General features: G+C 38.7%; 1 protein-coding gene across 10 annotated transcripts in view; it reads left to right on the top strand.

Moving 5' to 3' along the window:
- rapgef2 (Rap guanine nucleotide exchange factor 2) overlaps positions 1-21,650 on the top strand; it is a 168,975-nt gene that overhangs the window by 95,213 nt on the left and 52,112 nt on the right. For 6 of the 10 annotated variants that reach the window (XM_012956489.3, XM_012956506.2, XM_012956508.2 and 3 more), the window contains 3 exons: positions 8,826-8,901; positions 10,407-10,574; positions 12,829-12,846. In XM_012956489.3, coding sequence (XP_012811943.1) covers positions 8,826-8,901; positions 10,407-10,574; positions 12,829-12,846 — 262 coding nt within the window. 10 annotated transcript variants of the gene reach the window in all.

Below are 21,650 nucleotides of genomic sequence, written 5' to 3'. Positions count from 1 at the left end.
GGGCTACAGCTTGCTCATGGGCCTTCAGTGGGACAGCCAACTGGCTCTCTGAGTCGTGTGTCAATGATGGGAAGAATTGCTTCTCGTTTCCTGTGTGTGTTTGGGATTTGCTTTCTAGTGGGAAGATTAGAAGGAAAATGTGTATGGGAGGGGAGTGCGAGAAATGAGGAGGGGTAAAGCTGCATTAAATTAGCAGTTCTAAATAAGAGTGCATTGTGCCTCCCAAGGCTCTGAAGGTCTGATTGATAGTAAATACATACTGTGTGTGTATGTGTCATTTCCTCTAAGCTATATGCAGCCTTTCTTCCAATCGGTCCTCACCATGCAGTTTCATCAGTCTAATTCCTGCTTAGATATGTTTGTTAGCTTTCCTACATATCAGCTTTGGGAGCAAAATAAAAACCCTGTTTCCTATATTGGTTTCTACAAAGCATTAGCGCCTAAATCTTCCATTTACAGGGTTTCCCAGCAGACCTAGATTTACTTTTCCTTCTTCTGCTATTGATTGCATATTATACGCTGACCTTGGCTGATGACTTGCGGCTTCTTTATTCATAGTCAACTTAAAAGATTCCAAGTGATAGCGCAGGGCACTGCATTGGATGCTGCCCTCCTGGCAAAAAAGATGCTGATTTTTACCTGCGAGTAGCAGTTTTTCAGCATTCCTGACAGCGGCTTATCTTTCATCTAACTTCACTGAAAAGGCTGGCCTGCTCAGAGCATAGCCCAAGGGCAAAGCAAACAAACCTGTATGCAAGTTTCTGGAGGAATTGCGGTCAGCATTTCCTTTTTATTGCATAGCATAATAGCATGAAGCCATGATAGCTAAATTATTATTTTTTTTTTTAAAATGTATTTATAAATCGCCAACATATTCTGCAGCACTGTACAATAAATAGGTGTAAACATTGAACATACCAAATTATGTACAAAAATAACCAATAACTGAAACAAGGAGTGAAAAGGACCCTGCCCAAAAAATGACTGACTATAATGACTATTATGCCAGTGTATTTCCCCCATCTGTCATGGAGTTTAATGGCAATCACCATTAAGGGCCGTGGTAGATGGGGAGATTAGTCGCCCACGACAAATCTCCCTTGTTGCGGGTGACTAATCTCCCTGATATGCCATCCCACCGGCTTGAATGTAAATCGCCGGTGGGATGGCATATGCGGCGCCGAAAAAATGTTTTATGGTTTTTTGCCACTGACTTTGCCTGACTATACAGTAAAACCACCTAGAAGGGCACTGGAAGGCTTGTCATAGATTCTGTATAACTGCATATACTATTTATGCCCAAAAGTGGGTATACATGGCATGCTTGCCAAACAAGCAGACCATTAATCAGATGATAAGGCAAGCCTATTGCAGGGACCATGTCAATGTACCAATGAGGTCCTTGGCTGATGGGATTGTCCCATACACAGCCAGCTGTGTATTTATCCTGTTTGTCTGCTTTGGTGGGCTCTCTGGTGTTAGATGAGTTAAATTCTGTTGTATAGATCTGTTCAACAGTCTGTGAACAAATGCAATATCTCATTCAGAATCCATTTCAAACACATTCCTTACACCCTGTTTAAATTATTGGAGTTCACTTGAGGATAGGCATCCGACTCCATATCAGTTATTGTTCCGCTGCTGTCTGCAGAGTGCAGACATGTGATAGTAGGTAATCAGACCCATTGATTCCCAGGGCTCTTAGCAATGTTATGTGGCCCTGATGTGTCTGTTTAGAATGGTATAAAACAGGCGCCTAAGTAAAGTCATATTGTTGTATGATTGTGCAATAAACCCCCCTTCAAATTGCACTAAAAACTGCATCCATTGTCCCATGTATGCATTGAGTTGTGCTGCAAGATTCTGGTGCAGAAGTAGCAAGGGCCTTTCATGACAGGTCAGATAGTTACCCCTTTGTCCTTTCCAGTAAGCTGTGGGGTGTATCCAGTTGTGGGTGGGGAGGGTGCTTCAGAGTTCATTCCTTGCAGCTTAAGCGTAAGGACCCACGGATCAGTTCAGTCGCCTGCCATAGATCTCTGCTATCACAGGCGACTGAACCGCTCTGTGGGTTCTTACTCTAAGCAGGGAATCATTGCATTTCACCCCATGTACCTTGTAGGGTGGTGCTGTTTATGTATCTGCCATATGGGCACACCCATTTCCCCACTGACATGAATGGTATTCTATTTTCCCAGATGTATTAACAAACTCTTCTCCTCCTGTATAAACCTGCAATTTCTCTTCTTAGAAAAATTATTTTCTAGACTCTTGTTTGGATACAGGAATTGACCATATTAGTTACAGTAGCTATATTTACATACATACATAGGCATGGGACCTGTTATCCAGAATATTTGGGACCTGGGGTCGTCCAGATAAGGATCCTTATTTTTTATTCTACTATAAACTCATTTAAACATTAAATAAACCCAATAAGATTGTTTTGTATTCAGTAAGGATTAATTGTAGCTTAGTTGGGATCAAGTACAAGATACTGTTTTGTTATTATAGAGAAAAAACAAATAATTAAAAAAAAATCAAATTATCTATTTATCACATTCTATATTGAATCTATCTATTTATTGAAAAAAATGATCCAATAACATATCTGCATGTGGCAAAAGTAAGTGAATCCTTAGGCTAATGCCACACGTATGGCGTATATTTTCGGCAAGCCAAAAAATGCTTGCCGAAGATAGCTCCTACCTGTGCCTGCACCCGAATGAATGGAATACGCTCGGGTGCAGGCACATGTGCCGATATCCGCCGAAAATATGAATTCTCGCGTTTTTTGGGCGGATATTGGCTGCATGTGCCTGCACCCAAGAGTATTTCAATCATTCGGGTGCAAGGCACAAGGTAGGCTAAATTTACAATAGCAGGGCATATTCTCGGCAATCGTTTTTCGGCTTGGCGAGAATGTGCCCGTGTGGCATTAGCTTTAGGATTATTATAGAATTTAAAGGGGAAATCAAGAGTCTGGTGTTTTCAGTCAATGGGATGACAATCAGGTGTGAGTGAGAGATCCTGTTTTTATGTTTAAAGAATGCAGCAAAGCCTGATCATACATACAGCACATTTGTGGATGTGTATCATGGCTTCAACAAAGGAGGTGTGTGAGGCCCTCAGAAAGAGTTGTTGATACCTATAAAGCTGAAAAAGTTTACAAGACACTTTCTAAAGAGTTTGGACTCCACCAATCAACAGTCAGGCAGATTGAGTTCAAATGGAGGAAATTCAAGGCCATTGTTACCCTACCCAGAAGTGGTCCACTATCAACGACAACTCCAACTGGAAGGCTTTTAGTAGTCAAAGAAGTTACAAAGGAACCCAGGGTAACTTCTAAGCAACTGAAGGCCTGGTGAATGTTGATGTTCTTGAGTTCGGCTGAATCCAAAAATAGTGTATTTGGTGCATCACTATTTTTACTAGTTCTTACAGTATCTGACTTCCTCTCTCAGAAAAATCTTTCATTCTACTGCCCAGAGTCTGTCCAGTTCTCTCCTCTCTCCCCTCTCCTGCTACCCCCTCCCATAATAATTAATAAAACTCACTCCCCCCCCCCCCCTTAGGAATGTGTAATCTGAGCTATAATGGCTAAGATGCAAGCAGGAAGCTATGAAGACCAAGGTAAAATGGCAACTGCAATCTTAAACAAACAGGGAAAGCTTTGTTTAAGATTGCAGGGCTCTTTACTCAGGTATGATAAAGCTTTCTTCAGAATTAATATAGTGTTCTAGGTAGCACTAATGTGGAGAATCTTTTGGGAGTAAAATGCCAAAATGACTTTCCTTCTTCTTTAAATGAGGAGCTTTACATTGGAGAATCTTGGCCTGGATGGCTTGAAATTATTGATGGAACAATGAATTCTGAACTATACCAGAGAATTCTAAAGGAAAAGATGTGTCTGTGAACTGAATCTCAAGCCGCAAGACGACAATCCTAAACACACAAGTCATTCTACAAAAGAATGCTTAAAGAAGAATACAGCTAGAATGGAATGGCCTTAATCAAATTGAAATGTTGTGGAAAAGACCTAAAGAGAGCGGTTCATGTGAGGAAACCCACCAACACCCAAGAGCTGAAGCTGTTTGCTGTTTTGATGTACAGGACTGATCAACAGTTACCACAAACGTTTGTTTGCAGTTATTGCTGCGCATCACATATTGAGAGCACCATTCACTAATTTTGCCACATGCAAATATGTTATTGGATCATTTTTTTCAATCAATACATGACCAAATTTAATAATTTTTGTTTCACTTGGTTTTCTTCATCTACTTTTAGGACTTTCAAGCACCAATGTATATAATAGATATAATATATTTTAGATACCCACAAATGATTTTACAAAATGTGTAACTAATCCAGTCAGGTATTATGCTTTGTAATGAGTGGCCCCTACATATCTGCGTGGGGAGCTCTTACAGTTGCTCATTTCACTCTTGAAAAATTCTTTCTAGGAGCCAAACATTGGCTGGCCCCATACGCTTACGCACACATGAGCACTTGGAATTCTTTATGAGCATTAACTGGAAGGCTTATTCAGTTTGCACACTATAGATATGCTCAGAATGCTTTTTGCTTGAATCTAAAGATGCCCAGGCTTAAGCCAGTGTGACGAGATTGCTAGGTATATGGAACTAATTTTATATATATGCATCTGACATGCATCTCCAGAGAGGCCAGTGTGTACTATACATGTGTGTCATGTGAAGAATCAAATTAGTATGGGGTATTTATGAAACTGCAGCATTCTGAGATACCATATGTTTGTTATACCAAAGATAGCTGTGCTCTATCTTTAAATTTAGATGCACAACAAAGGGCTTATTTATAGTAGAGATGCACTGAATCCAGGATTTGGTTAGGGAATCAGCCAAGATTCTGCCTTTTCAGCAGGATTCGGCCGAATCCATGCCTCTGGCTGAACCGAATCTGTATCGTTAAAAATGATGTGCCTTTTTGACACATAAACATGGTTGCGCAGTTTTCTTTAACTCTTCCTTATCCTAATTTGCATATGAAAACTCTGATTAGGTTTAGTATTCGGACAAATCTTTCCCAAAGGTTTCACGGCTCGGGATCCTAACATAGTGGATTTGGTGCATCCCTAATTTATAGGTCAAAATTGTGTGAGCTGATACACTGTGCAAAGATAATTGTGTCTTGACACATCCCTATCACCTTGCTCTCTGAATACCTATATCCTGAATAAAGGTCCCCATACACTGGCAGATCCGCTCGCTTGGCGATGTCCGGGGACTGCCAACGAGTCGATGCGGTCCCCAATCCGACTAGATTTTTTAACCTGCCTGATCGAGATCTGGTTGATTTCAGAATCGGTCCAAGGGGACCGATATCGGCAGCTACTATCAGCCCGTGTATGGGGACCTTTAATTGTGTGCAATTGCCCACAGGCTATCGAGTGCAGACCCTTTAGATGCAAAGCAGCCATTGATAATGCTGCTATAAGATGTTAAGGCATTTATGCACAAACTGAAAAAAAAAAGTGCCTAAGTATACTTATTGGTAAACTGCATGCAAGTTGCAATGGTGAGAACCTGAAATGGTAGAATTCAGGGCGAAAATGCTGCATTGTGGGTAAAAAATATAACAATATGCTTTGATATTTATCACTTTGCACATAGCCGCAGTATAGTAAATGAGCCTATGAGGCTCAAATGTGCAGGTGCTTTGCCCAGTTGTAGGCATTTAAACTCTTGATTATGGTAAATGATTGTGTTCCATGGTAAGTGTTACGTAATCACAGATTTCTCGCTCGCAAGAGCAGACCGCGTTGGCGCTAATAAATTCATTTTAGATACAGACCCATGGAACAGAGTGAAGTCAGTTGCTGGTCAGAAGAACACATAAAATCCACCACAGGTCAAATCCACGCATTAAAAACTGCACCGATCTGAGAAATCAGATTACTAGTTGCCCAATGTGTAAATCTGCACTGACTAATCAGTAAGCTCCATACTTTTATTAAATTGAGGCATGGCTGTTTGTTTTTTTTAGTTTCATCAGTAAAATTATGTGGGCTGATGCAAGGTAAACAACTAATCGAGTTTGTAGGACTCTCCTGCAAATTGGAAGGGGACATTTACCTTTAAATAAATGGTAAGTATGTTATGTATGTTCAGATGCATATATATGCATCTGACATGCATCTCCAGAGGGGCCAGTGTGTACTATTATTTATAGAACAAAGCAGTTGACTCATTAAGGCAGCAGCCTTTTTGGGGCTCCATTAAATTGTTTTGCATTTTACAGTGGCTAAAAATGGTTATGTCCTAATTACCATAAATCCTAGAATAATTGCTTTTAAATGGGTCCCAGTTTACCTATCTTTTTTTAGGCATGGGGACCAGTCTGACTAGTTTGTCTCCCTTGCACACATAATGACAACAAGCATTTGGCACCTATTTTATTGAGAAGAGGGCTTTTGTTTTGTTTCCATTATCAAGGTCCTGCCATTTCTGGCAATAAATGCAGCATTAGCAATTAGAAAGTAAATGTGCTGACTGACGGCAAGCTCTATAGAGGCATTATATTTAAACAATTGTCTGAGCAGTTATCTTGGGCGCAGGAGGAGCTATGGTTGCACAGGCATCAGAAGAGCTGAAAGGGAGTATTGATGAGGGGAAGATTCATAGTTTTTGTCAGAATCAGGTCAAGGAGATTGCTAAGCTTATTTGTGCTCAGTAGCGAGAGAATACTTTTCCATGCATTTTTTAATTGAATTATTTAAATGTCCACTGAATAAGGTCAAACTCAGTCTTGAAAGAAAAACTTAGATGAAATGAAAGCTAAAACCTCTTCATATATTTTCCATTGTATTTGAAAGCTCTTGTGACCTTATTATAATAAATAATTTTAGTAATAGGTTCAGTGGCTGTTAAACACAAAGTGTTAGTGGCTTTTTGACTGCTATGTATTTTTTTGTTCTGAGCCACTAAAGTTTTTGAAAATATCATGAACACTGACCATATTAGTGTTTGCAACATAGACTCACCTATGGCTGCTTGTACAAAACATGTCAGGTTGTTTAATAATGTTTTGTCAGTACATATTCAGAATTATTTACTAGCTTGAGTGGTTCCTTGCAAGGCCTATTTCTATTTTTGTATTTGATAATTTTATCAGTAGCCAATTCCTTGTCTTTGGAGTATTGGAGGAAACCCGAGTAGGGGAACCCTTGCAAGCACACAGAGGAAAACGTATGGATGCAGATGGTGCCCAGGCTGGAGCTGAATCTAAAACCAAGTTTCAAACAATCAAGTCACTGTGCTGCCCTATATTTACATAAAATTGCTGAAAATTCATTATTTAGAACATAATTGGGTGTTAGTTGGGCCCCAGTAAATCTGTGCTTGAGGATCCTCTGACATGATGACAGATAAAAATCAATTCCATTAGAAAATTGTAGCAACATTTAAAATCAAGGCTTACATTTGTGATTTTTTTATGTTAAAGGTTACCATACACTCTAAGATTGCTCATTTGGTGAGTTTGCCAAATGAGTGGATCTTTCCCCCGCTATGCTCCAGGGCCAAATAATCACATTACAATGAAGGGAATATGAGGACCACATCAGTGAGTTGATGCATTCTTCGATTCGGCAGGAAAATCAAGCCTGTCCGATCAATATCTGACTGACTCTGGGACAGATATAAGTCAGGTAGGCCAATCAGAAGGCCCCATACACAGGCAGGTAAGCTGCTGAATCAGCCTGAAAGATCCGAATTAGCATCTTAAATCTGCCCGTGTTTGGCCACCTTAAGGCTGCTGTTTTTGGAGTGTTAAATCCACAGAATTAAGACCAGTCGGCTAAGCACATGTGTTTGCTTGTGCAGTGATGTATCAACACAACATTGGTGGCAATATATAATAACTTTGAAGTGGTTTACTGTTTGTCTTAATATGTTTCACACAGTGCACAGCTTTGGCCTAATTTATCATGCTAAATATGTTTTGTGATGCAGTAATCTGCTTTCTCTGCTAATCTGAAACTGTCCAGTGTCCAGCATAATGGGTGGGCTACAGTAAACGTTCTCTGCTATTGTGTACTTTTAATCACACTTTGTTGATTAGCGGAGCCATGTGTTGAAATAATGCTAAGTATAACTCTGCCTTTAGGCCCATATCTGCAAACATCATTAATCAGGTTGAGAATTGTGTTATTAATATTGGGAGTTATACTTTATAGTCAGAACCACGCACCTGACAAAAAGATGTGCAAAGATTCGAAAGCAGATTCTGTAAGGCTTTGTTCAGTACAGTTAACAAAGACTCTTGAGCAGGATCAAACGTTATAGTGTATGTGTAAATATATATAATTTTTAAATTAGATACTGTATATAGGTATGATAAATTTACTAAGGCATCTATTTACCGTAAATGTATTATTTATATTGCATCATATGGGCCTTATTAGATTGTTCTTTGTTGATCTGCTAAGACAGATCCAAACCCCAGCGGTTCTTATTTTATTTTGTTACTATACTATAAAAAATAACCTATGTTCTTTGTTTTCTATCCAAATCTGGAATATTGCCAGAGAATCAATGTATTTGAAGGACAAACATCTGTCCATGAAAACTTTCTCTGGGAATAATTTGTGTACACGCCAGGATGCTTGAAGGGTTGTGGTCTTGGAGCATGTGAACCAGAAACCCTAATTATGATGAGTTTTTTTTTCCCTTGCATTCTTTACTTCTGCCTATTAACAATACATATACTCTGTACTGAGCAGAAACCAATATGAACATTCTGTGTTGAGTTTATTGAATATTGTATGTTTCTGGTTTTCTCTGCAGCTTTGGCAAACGTTCTGCTGGAAGCTTAAGGCGTGGCTGTGAATGCATCGTATTGGAGCCTTCCGAAATGATTGTGGTAAGTTGATGCTAAGCTGGTATCCAAAGACTTAATGCCCGGCTTGTACACTAAATCAAAGGAGGTGATACTTTAATTACAGTGTCTGTAGTCCACTATGGACATACTTTTTTTTTTTTTTTTAATATTTCTGTTCCACTCCTTGATTAGGTTAAGGGTTAAACATAGCTATAGGCTTGTGTGGGAATGTTTGCATGCTGCAAGCCTGCTATAAAGTCTCTGAATTACTTCCTTCCTGAGGGCAAAACATTCACAATGCCCGATTTTCCACTCCATGTAAAAGAACAATTCCCATTATTCAAACAGTTGCTCACTCCACTGATGCCTTTATAGATATTTAATTCTTGCTGGTTAACGAAAAAGAAGATTAAGCGGCCTTGATTTTGGACAGCATTACAATGACAAAAAAAAAATGATAAATATGTTTGTGTAATTAAATAGCTATATATTTTAATCATAGAAAACAAACTCAAGACATAGCAAACCAAAACTAAAATTTTAATTTCAGAATCGTCAGATCTATAAAATCATCCAAAAAAAAAAATAAAAATCCATAAGTATATGCTGGCAAACAATCTCAATCAATATCCAGGTACTACGGATATAGGTCAATTTACTGGTCATGCATGTATTTGCCATGCCTACATCTACTAGTGCATGGCACATCTGACAATGACTGTTCTGATTGTTCAGACTGTTGGGCATGTATTAAACATGATTCATGGTTCCAGTCATTATCAATAATGCTTTTATAGCTCATGTGCTTCAGGTGCTTCAGCTCTTTATACTCCAGCCTCAGATGAGTTGCTGTGGGAAAGGTTGCTTATCTCTCTTTTGTGTGGGACACAGGACAGATTATTGCCTAGATCCTGAATCCTGTAATTTTCAACTTGCTGGAGACTCAGTGCACCATCCCCATACTACTTTAATTGAGATGAATGGAAACTGCTTGTTTGAGTTTAGGGGTTTTTCATCATGTCAATAAAAAGAGGTCCAGGGGTAGAAAGTATCAGGTGCTTCTTCACAAGCTCAAATATGGTAGAAAAAATGTGCTGTATATAGTATAGTATGCTTGATATAGATCATTATTGCCTATATTTCAAATCATTTTACTTTCAAATTGCTTAAAGCATAATAATTCTATGCTAATATGTTAGTTGTACTTCCCATTCCCTCAGTGTAACTTATTAACATGGCCCCACCATACATCACAAATATTATGTCAAAATAATCTCCAAATCTGACCACTTTGTTCTTCCAATGGCCTAAGACTTTTCTTTTTCCTAGTAACGTCTGCACATTCACATCTACAGGACTCTACCTGAGCAGCACCCTACATGTGAAAATCATTAGCATTCAGTTTCAGACATTTTTCTACCCTTCAACATTTCAAATGTTCACCTCTTCAGGCATTGTCTTCTTTAAAACTTTCCCTGTCATAGTTCTGTCATCTGATCCGAACTTAATGGGGCCTGAGCCTAAATGTTAGAGTTTTGCTTCTTCAGGTGGACTATATGGATGAAAATGAAGAATATTTCCAGCGCCAGGCATCTCACCGGCAGTCTCGCCGGAGGTTCCGCAAGATCAATCAGAAAGGCGAGAGGCAAACCATTATTGATACAGTGGAATCCTATCCTGTTGGAAAACCACCTTTGCCAAGAGGGTATCATACGGTAAGCAACATCTTCTTACAAAAATGCTACACTTTAAGGCATATTTACATCTAAATTACAAGGGATACAGTATGAAATAATCTCTAGTATACTTAACTGATATCTATGTACAATTTTTCTACATTTACTGCATAAAGCACCATAAAATCCATTGGAATTTTTGTTTGAAAATGTTGAATTAAAATTAGTGTTGCTTCATTTTAGAGCTTTCACAAAGTTGATAACATAAATTTAATCTTAAATATCACTCTTCATGAGAAAATTATGTGCTATAGGTTGGGCTGAGTAAAAGTAAAATGTCTCTAGTTGCCAAAAGATTCATGATTCACCAAACCTTTTAGCTCCACACTGCATGCTCTGTAGATGATGAATCAAGTGTCATTTCTACAGTTAATATCTCTACCCATGGAGAGCTTGTGAAGATCTCTAGATAGATCTGTCTTTTCAAACAGTTGAATGATGCATGCAGAAATATGTATCAGTCAGCCAGTGAAGGAGTATTTATCAAAGATGATTGTTGCAACACGTTTCTCTGCAGATACCAAGCATGTTAATATTCTGCTAACTTAAGCGGTATCAGCAGGCACAAATCACATTTCAATAATTAGCAATGGGAATTATGAGGCCTTTGGTCATGATATTCCTTGATTATCCTCTCTTGTCCTGGCTGCTTACTCAAGTCTGTCATTTGCTTTCATTATCATAATTGCACAAGACTAGTAAAACTAATGGCTGATTGGTTGATCTGGTTTAATGAGGCAGGGCAACCTTTGCACTTGTTACTATATAACCCCTTTATTATGCATTTTTTGAACATTGAGAGGTCCATGCTGCTTATACAGACTCCCTAAAATCATCACAATTTTAAAATGAACTTTATATGTTTAATGGGGAGACAGTCACAAAGGGTAGAAATAGGTGTATTCATAGTGATCTTACTTTTCAGCACAGGGTACAATAAAGTGACTTTCTCTAATGCCATCTGAGGAACAACATGTTTTGTGATGGTTCACAAATAAAAAAAAACACAGTAGAATTTAGGTGCTTTATTAGTTGGCCCTTCCTGCCCTTCCATAAAATGTGTACATATATAGGCTAGACAAAATTGGGAATGATTATTACTGAATCCTCCAAATCATTTTCAGCAAGAACATGTGCAAGTGAAAGACACTGTAGAAGGTGCTAAGGTTCTTAGTCCAATTCATGACTCCAACTATGTGTCCAAGAAACCTCCAAGCTATGAAGCTCTTATTGTGTGTTTGATGTTCTTTTTAAATAAATATTAATGAGCTAAAATAGAAAGTTCATTTAATTATTATAGTGGTGTATCTTCACAAGGACATAATCAACATCATTGACATTTTAGCTGTTCTGTGATTCAGAGCAAGTAAGGATGTACTATATATTCCTAACACTATACTTTTAAACTTCTTCTGTAGTATATTCCACAGATAAAATGCATGGCTGTAGCCCTTTCTAGACTATCCTCTCATACAGCAAATGGATTTGTGTGTGTATCACTAAAAATAAGTTAAAAGGTAGTTTTTAAGGCATGGTTTTATGCATGTCATTCTAACAATGAAGAATCAACTGGAAGTTCCTTAGCTATGTTTACTTGTACATGCCAGTTCAATAGCACTTACAGTTTGCTTTTATGTGACTTCATAATAATAAAATTTATAGTGTACATTCTCTTTATTTTCCCTTGCCGTGACATTGGTTAATTTTTTCTAGAGTATTCAGTAATATGAGTGGCAGCTGCCATACTGATTACTTTGGAAAGGCATTTTTCATAGATAATAATGAACATGGTGTGGTTACTTGGGCTGCTGTTGTGCTTGTGGTACAGTAACTATAGCTCACGGGTGTAAATTGTATTATGGAGAGAGACCATAGTAACAATAATCAATACCATTGTACCATATTGCTTGGTTAAGGGAAAATAAAGGGATATGTTGCTTATAAATAGTGAATATTTTCTAGCAAACTGTATGTTTTCTGATGAAACTGCTTAATCTTTTTTGTTACCAGATTCGTTTATTTTTCTTTTGGGTATAGCATACTAATATTTGTATGGCTGCTAAGGTAGTTTTTAGTGCCCATTTTTATGCAACCCCTGCATGGCTTTTTGCCAAAATACATCATTGGGAATAGTTTCTCATTTGCATATTCTTCTGGATGTGTAATTGCATGACAAGTAACCTCCATCTTTTCCTTTCCCCCTTTATGGCATTCATTTCATTTTGGCTCACAGGAAGGCTCTAAGCCTCAGGTATTGTACTGTTCTATGTCTTGTCCTGAATCTGACAGCTTATTACATGTCTGTGCACTGTCTTTCTGGACTTTTTCCTTTAACACCTTGGTCATTATCCTGTTGCTACCGTTTTCATGTTGAGAATGTCCTTGTGATTCCTCGAACAGTGAATTGGCTTAAAGGGCTTATTATAATGAAACTGTTAAGTATCCCGGATTTAGTTGTATTCCTCTATTTCTTAAACCTGATTGATTTAAATATTTGACTCATTGATCGGCTTTTCTGTTGCTCAAGGGAACAGAGATAAAACATGCCCTCTGCTATAAAATACAAGAAACATATCAGTCACAAAGGGGACTTTTAATATTCATAGTTGTAAAAATAGGTACATTATAACTTACATTGTATAATGTTCAAGTTTAAAGGAGCACTGAACTGTAACTGATGACACCACTAAGCAGGTGATTACAGGTTATATATTTATGGCTATTGTATATTGTAATATTTTACACCATGTTTATATTTGTACATATGTACATACAATGTATGTATGTGTGTGTGTGTGTGTGTGTGTGTGTGTGTGTGTGTGTGTGTGTGTGTGTGTGTGTGTTATTTATTAATAGAGAACTAAACTCTAAAAATACGGCTTGAAATGCTGAACTTTACAGAACCATCATAAAGGTTCAGCATCTCTATAGTAATAGTAGTGATCCAGACCTTCAAAGTTGTCACAGGAGCTCACAGTCTTGGATTTTTTTAGGAGTGTCACTGCTAAGCTTAGGGGTTGGTGCAAATTATCAAGCATAAAATGAGGTTGGCCTGTAACATAACCTGATGCCACAGGGCTGACTATTACATTCTGATGCAAAATGCACTGGTCTCAGAGCTGTCATGTACTAATAATATGATTTTTTTTACTAGTCAGCCTAAAAATTGTGACATTTATATTATATACAGTATATTTTCAGTCATGTGTAGTGAATCAGCAGAAAATAAGATGGGGAGCTACTGGGGGAAAAGTGTGTTTTATGAAGCATTTTCTATTGCCCATGCTTTAGAGAGAGGGTACTTCCTGCACTTGGGATTGACAGTATTAGGCTGAAATAATTATTTCCATATTATATACTTGTATTCTGGCTATAGAGATAAGTTCAAGGTTCAGAAAATGTCCTTTTAATAGACAAAAGTAGCTGCTAGTTTTCAATTTAATATTGATATATGCTAAAAAAAAAGAATCTAAAGAAAATACTTTTTTTTAATGACTTTGTAATGTCTTTAGAATGTTTGCTAGTCTTTAACAGTTGTCCTTCAGATTCATTCTGAATAATGATCAAAAGGAAGACAAACACATTAACTTAATAATACAATAATGATTTGTCTTTATTAAAGCATTGTATTTGCATTCTCCATATATATCAAAACAATATGAGAGGAATGGTTAAGGGTCTGAATTCTTTTGCATGGAATTGTAAGTACTTTGTTCTGTTCCATTGCACACTTTTTTGCATAGGCATATTGCTCTGTTTAACTCTTATGCAGTTAATATGTTATTAGCTGTCCTAGAAGTGAGAGGTTCTCAGCTTCATTCCACTTCCATTCTGATCCATCTGAATGCATATTCAGTGGCATAACCTGTTTAGCTGTAAAGACCTGACAACTGTTCTATGTACAACCAGAGGCTATGTTGCACTCAGCGGTTTGATTGTCACTACAGGTATCATGCAGAGTTGCCACCTGGCCTGTGTTTCACTAGCCAGTAAAATACTGGCCAGGTCCAACAGCATCATTATAAATTTACCAGATATATGCTTGCTGGTAAATTTGTACTTCAGTCTTGTACCACTCCTGATCTTGCCAAAATTACTGCTCACTTTTATATTCTCTGGCCAGATAGTCCACAACACATCCTGTCCCTGCTATATTACCGACTCCCTCAGCATATTCCGTATGTTATTCTTCTACTGAAAATGTGGCAACCCTAGTAGTGTGTGCCTTAGCCTCTTATGATTTGTGGTTGTGTGGCAAAATAATGGGCAATGCCTTCTTTGGCTTTGGATCCTTGTTAATAGGGTGTTATTTCCAGTGTTTTATAATTGGTGAAAAAATTCCATTGTAAGAATGCTTTCTAATCCTTTCTCTGGTTTACTTTATATCCCCAAACCTCAGAGTCCCTTATCGGAGAGCGTCAGATAAGCCTGTTCTTTCATTCGGCAAATCACTGAACTCTGCAGTGAATTACAGCTTTATGCTGCCGGCTTGGGTGGAGCACAGCAGAGGTTGCTATGTGAACACTCCACTGCAGACTCTTGGTATTTCTGTTTATAACCAAAAGAGAAAAATCGGCCTCTGAGTATAGGTCTTAAGCAGTAAGTGATAGAACTGCGCTGTTCTATCATTGCCATGAGTGTGTTGGAATTTAATTTTAAAATAAAAAGAATGGTTTAAATTGTGGATGTTCTGCCTGCAGCCCTATAGCTGTTAAAGGTATTGGTTTCTTCAGAAAATTCTCCATGTCTGTCTAACATGCCCTGTGGGTTCTGACTATATAGCAAATGACTCTTAGTAGTACTTTCACATTCCCTCGCTTGTACTCACAGGTACCTGGGGTTATTTTCTGTTTTCAAGCAGTTCATTACCTACCACTTTCAGAATTAATATTCATATTTCTAATAAAGAGGTTATTTTCCTGTGATATTAACATATTCAGATATTCTATATTGTGCTTGGTAGGCCTGTTTGTGCAAGTCAGATGACTGTAAGTGTATTGGATTTGGTTTGACTGAAGACAGGATTCGACCAGATCAGAATCTTGCAAAAAGTGCAACCCCCCATCCAAAAAAAAAAAACTGTAGTTTGGTCAAGGGAGTATAAGGGTTTGCATTCTGTTTGGCTGAACACTTATGATTGGTCCAAAAGCTAACCCTGAAAAAATTGGTGCATGCTACAGAACTTTGTACATCAGTGTATGATGCTAGTTGCCCTCCCCAGTGCTTATGGGTCCCAGTTGGCTTGCCAGCTTCTTTGTCACATTGAACAATTAGTTGCTCCAAGAACAAACACATCTGTGGAGCCCTTTGGGCCCCCAAGACCTCAGCAAAGTAACTGTAGCATTGCATAATTTACTTTCCACGTTCACTTTCAGTCTCTTCTGATTTAGGGATAGCAACCTACAAACTGTCCAGTGCTAAGGTAGAGCATTCTCTGATAGCTAAATGCTGCACATTGACCTCCCCTGGATGAGAAGGCACGGTATGGAGAGGGCTTACAAAGTCATGTGAAGCAGATAAGAAAAATATGCAGTGCAGGCTTCAGCTTCTGCTGCTGCTGGAAGTCTATTTTTATAAGTTGCATCAGCTTTGCTACGGAACATAGAAGTCTGCTGGGATTCACTGTTCTTTTCATTTGTCTTGCAACGAATGCTTCTTTTGATGTCATAATTGATACCCTTGATTTTTGTTTCATAGAGAGGAACAATTAAAGAGTTCAAAACCAGGCTGTTTTTGGTCTCTAAAATATCACTGGCAGCCTAATAATTTAATTCCACATTTATACATAAACCTCTTATTTACACATCTTTAAATTAGAAAGTTATTTGCTCAGTGCTGATAATGTTAGCATAGTATTTATTAGGTTCTTTATAATGTGACTATATTACTAGCTTACAGCTGTTACCTTTTGTGTTAAATGCTGCTTTACTGGAGTAGGCTGGATGCTGCTATCAATCAGCAGGGAGTCAATATATTTTATAAGTTTGAATTTAAAATGTTGTAGTTGTCATTCCTCACATAAATATGCTTTTACTTTACGTTGTCAGCTCGTCATACCAAATTCTAAAGGTTTCTATAAACCTATAGAAAGCACTGTATATTTCCTCATAGGGAGCTTTATCTGACATAACACATGTTCCTTAACCAGATTACACTACAGTAATGATGTCATACACATGTTTTGGTGCCACAAAATCCTTGGAGGGCCTTTCTGACCCAAGAACCTCCAAGGAACAGCAGTAACCTAGATGTAATATGCAAAATCCACCTGTTTCATTATTTTATTTTAGCGCTAACCCTACTATGGGATCATGTGCATATGCACACAGCATTTTTTTTTCAGTATTTTTACAAAAATTCTAATCCTCCCCATGGGTATTTACAGGATTGAATGAGCCGCAACAGGCGGGTGACATTTATTCCTGTTGCTGTGCAAACAGGACGGATGCAGACAGGATCCGGCTATTTAGTGTAGAAAACTGTGTATGCCATAGGCCTAAGATGCAGGGAGATTTTAACTTGCCCCAGGTATTTAACAGTTAACAGCAGAGCTGACTTGTTGCTTTTGTTCCAGGGCACCAGGTGCTTTTCATATAAGGGCACTGGTATCTCTTTGTAAGCTTGTAAACTTGTAAGCTGCAATAATAAGGGAAGAACGTAGAATTTCCCCATGGGGGGCACAGTTGACTCTTGGCATTGGCATGTTTTTTTTTTTTTTTTACTATTTCGTACTTCATTAGTCATTTTCCATAAATAATTATAAAGGGCAAAGCCATGTATTACATTACTTCTATTTTCAGCTAAACGTCTGCCAGGATTGGCTGCCAAATTTGTCAAATGGCAAGAAGTTCTCCATAAGCATTTATCTAGTTTTTTTTAGAATAGTCTAACACTAAATATGCCCCAGTAATGGAATTATCCTGATGGGAATCAACACATTAATTCAGGGCCATTTTGCTTCTTAGGGCCAATAATGGCTAGAAAGTATAGCTGGAATCTATAAATGCCAAGTGCTTGTAAAACATTTTATAAATTCTTATGTTGCAAGGAAAAAGACTTTGCAGCATAGAAGAGCTTCCTAATTTGGCCAAGTAGTTCCCTCATAGCTAATTTGCTTTTGTTATGTGGTATCTTGTGTTCACATTTATACCGAAATTGATGGAGTAGAGAAGAATCCCCAAATCCTCATTCTGTGTGAGTGGTGAATTCCAAACTGTGGGGATAAAGATTTTGCCACCAAATGGCTGCATTACTGATACAAAAATAATGACTTTGATCTTGTAATAAGCAAAATGGGGGGGGGGGGGGGGTATGTAGCTTTGACTTTATTTGAACATTTCATGGAATGTACTATTTGTGGCAGTGTAGCACACAAGTGAAAGTAGATGAGTAATGGCATTTATTGATCTAGTGCAGACTAAAGGGATTCCTTCTATATCAGGGTATGGTTGTGCCACCTCCCTTTTGGATGCATGGTGGGCATCTTTGTGTCCGCTGTAGTACTAAGTGTCCCTTACCTTTACCTTTCCTCCATTGGTCTGGTAAGAAGTGAGCTTTCGCTACAATCCCTCCCTCTAAAAGCTGCTGTAACGCAGATGTGAGGCTGCCACGGACTGCCTTAGTGGTCCATTTCTACCTTGAAACGCCTGAAAGAGTTAAGAGCGTGAGTGGGCGATCCTGGAGGAATGTGCCTTTCATGTGAGTTGAATATTTCAGAATATGAGGCAAGAAGAGACGAAAGGGAGCTTTCTGCTTACAGTGTTACATCACTAGCCCTGCATATTGCCTGTGCAGCTTAGGAGGCACACTGCAGTCTCTTGTTTTTCGGCAGGAAACAGCCATGCCCTTCCCTTCCTAAGAGGAATTTATTTCTTATTTAGAAAAGGAAGCCTTCTCGCTGCCCAGGAAATGGCTTTCCTTGTGCGTTGCTATGCCAACTGCCTGCAGCCATGGTCCTCCAAAGTAAGCACAATAATGTAATTATGTCGGCGTATTACATTCTGGGTATGAGAAAGGAGGGGGTTAGGACTGCTGTGTTTTGTATGTTATGGGAGCACTAGGGATTTTATTTTTTTTAAGGCTGGGAAACATGCTTAAGATGTAGAGACATCATTAAATGAAATGTCCGTCAATGTCGCACTGCTATGATGAATTGAGCTGGTTAGTTGTGCATAGCAAAGATCACCGGTCAGTGTTGAGACTGCATCGTTAACATGAAGGGAGGAGGTTCTTACCTTCACTCTGCCCTAGCCCCCCTCCCACACACACACACACACACACACACACACACACACAGTTGGCACAGCTAACACTACTACATTTGGTGGAAGTGCATGCATGTTGGTTTAGCACTGCAACTGCAGAGGAAGCTGGAGAATTTGCTATGCTTGGCTGCTTTCTAAGGGCTGGCTCCTACTCTGACTAATCCAATACAGTATTAAGCCTTTTTGGAAAGGACTCTGTGGGCGGTCAGCCATTTTAGCTTTTTTTTTTTTTCACCCCCTCACCCCCCACCACCACTTCAAATCCTCCCCCCTCCTCTTTTTCTTTTCCTCCTATTATTCAGCTGCTATGGTCTTGCTGCTCTGAAAGAATGCTGGATGTATAAGATTTCCTTAGTCACTTTGCACAGTGAGATGCTGGGGGCTCCCAGCCGCCTTTTAAAAACATGGAGACAGATGCCGTTGTGAGGACTGCTGTACTGCATTCAAAGCTGCAAGGTTTTCTGCTTCTGCCCAGCCACTTTTCTCCCTGCTTCTCTTGGATCTTTTTAGCATTTATTTCCTCGTGTGTCCGTGCCTCTTCTGCATGTCTGTGGATGTAAGCTTGCCGGCCTTCAGAAAATTGCACATGATGTTTAAATTCATTTCCGCTTCTGTTTCTTCATTATGAAACCTCTTGCATTCCCATCTAGTCATGGAGTTATGGGCCAGCAGGAGAAGCATTCTGTGAGTATTACTCAGGCTGTCTCTTTACCTCCTCAGTCAAAAAAAATATATATTTTCCCTTTGTGAGTAGTTTAAATCACTGTATTGACGTTTCTGGCAAATGTTGCTTTTCCTTGTGCATTTATTATTTTAAAATATTTCTTATAGATCAGGCATGCTGCCTTCAGAAGATGTAGCACTACAAGTCCCAGCATCCCCAACACTTGCACTGGGTTCTGGGACTTGTAGCTCAGAATCTAGATAGCCTTTGGTCGTTAACTGGTACAAATTTTACCCTGGTTGTGATAGAAGAAAAATAGGGTTAGGTTTAGGTTTATATATAAAAAGGAAAAAATAAGGTTTGCTTATTTTTAATTTCTTTCCTGTTTTTTTTTCTCCAAGAAAGTCATGGATTCCATTAAATGAAAAACCTCTTGAAATTTCCAGTGGTGATAATTGTTGGTTTCTATGGTGATCAGAGCAAATTACAGAGCTTGTGCAAAGTGGTACCTACTTTATGCATATGTTCGAGATTGAGAGTGTTTAATATCCGTATGGCTTAACCTCTTAATTCTCATCTGCGGCAGTACAGTAGCTGCATGTGTTTAACCTTGGGATTGGCTTTGGCTACAGATGTATGACACATACCCAATTAACTGCTGATTACCATCTTGGTAGCAGAAGGGGTTAATTTGATTGTTCACCTGCATTATAATTGATCCCTTGTGTCAGCTCCATATTTGTCACAAGGTAATCCCTGTTTGTAGCCACTATTTGTTTGAAACACGCAACGCAAGCTGAGCACCCTAAACCAACTGCAAAAGCTGAATGTGATTGGTTAAAAGGAGCTTATCGCAACTTTGTATTTTAGTGACCCTTTGACCCCCGCAATAACCGAACTGTCTGCCTGCAGCACGTTACACATGGTCATTAAGTGAGAGAATGAGTCTAGCCTCTAATGGCCATTTTGTCATTTTGTTGTAAATGGAGAACTTTCTAAAAGAAATACAGTAGGTGCTATTTCTGGCGTGTTTGCTTTTGTGAGAGGCAAACCCAAATTCCTGTAGACAGATAAATGCCTTGGTGACACTCACAATTTTGTCGACAGGTTCCCTTTTATCAAGCTGACACTTACAGTTACGATAAGATTAACTTGGTTGTTGGGTTTGTGTATTTTCTGTTTGGTTCCTCTCATTAGAGCAGGGCTAACAATTATGCTAGTTGGGAACACAGCTTTTTTAAAAATGCTTGTGTTTGGTACACTTTTGTAGTAACCTTGGTGTAAGGGACGTCTGTGTGTTATTTTGCAGAGTAGATGTTTACTGGGAAAGCTTGAGGGTCCTTGTTGATTGTACCTTATAGACCACATTAAATGCACCTTTTTTTGTATGACAGGGATGCCGACATATCAGATTTGTTATCAAGAGTACCTGGGAGCTTGGCTTTTGCAAATAAATGATCTTTCTATTATGCTTTAAAGGAACATTAACACCAAAAAATGAAAGTGTATAAAAGTAACTAATATGTAATGTGCTGCTGCCCTGCACTGGTAAAAGTTGTGTGTTTACTTCAGAAAGTCTACTATAATTTATATAAATAAGCTGCTATGTAGCCACGGTGGCAGCCATTCAAAGGAGAAAAGGCACAGGCACATAGCAGATAACAGATAAAACACTATTGTATTCTACAGAACTTATCTGTTATCTGCAATGTAACCTGTGCCTTTTCTCCTTTTTTCCAGCTTGAATGGCTGCCCCCGTGGCTACACAGCAGCTTATTATATAAATTATAGTAGGGTTACTGTAGCAAACACACCAGTTTTACCAGTGCAGGGCCACAGTGCATTATATTTTTATTACTTTAAAGCTCTTTCATTTTTTGGAGTTACTGTTCCTTTAAGCCAGTGTTGCGTAGACTGATTTCAAACTTTTTGCCCTCTACTGATTAGTAGCTCTGTGGGCAAGTGAGGCGCTAACCAAGGCATTTCCAAATGACAATTTCCTGACAAGCCAGTGTCCCTTCTTTCCAACATTTAGTCCCCTGTCCAAGGAGCTCCCAATTGCATTGGTAAAAATAACAAATCGCTCACAGTCGTCCCTTGTCCTGCATCTATTTTTGCTCCCCACCG

Source organism: Xenopus tropicalis, chromosome 1 (assembly GCF_000004195.4).
Source record: "Xenopus tropicalis strain Nigerian chromosome 1, UCB_Xtro_10.0, whole genome shotgun sequence".
Lineage (NCBI taxonomy): Eukaryota > Metazoa > Chordata > Amphibia > Anura > Pipidae > Xenopus > Xenopus tropicalis.
This window is presented reverse-complemented; position numbering and strand designations above follow the sequence as displayed.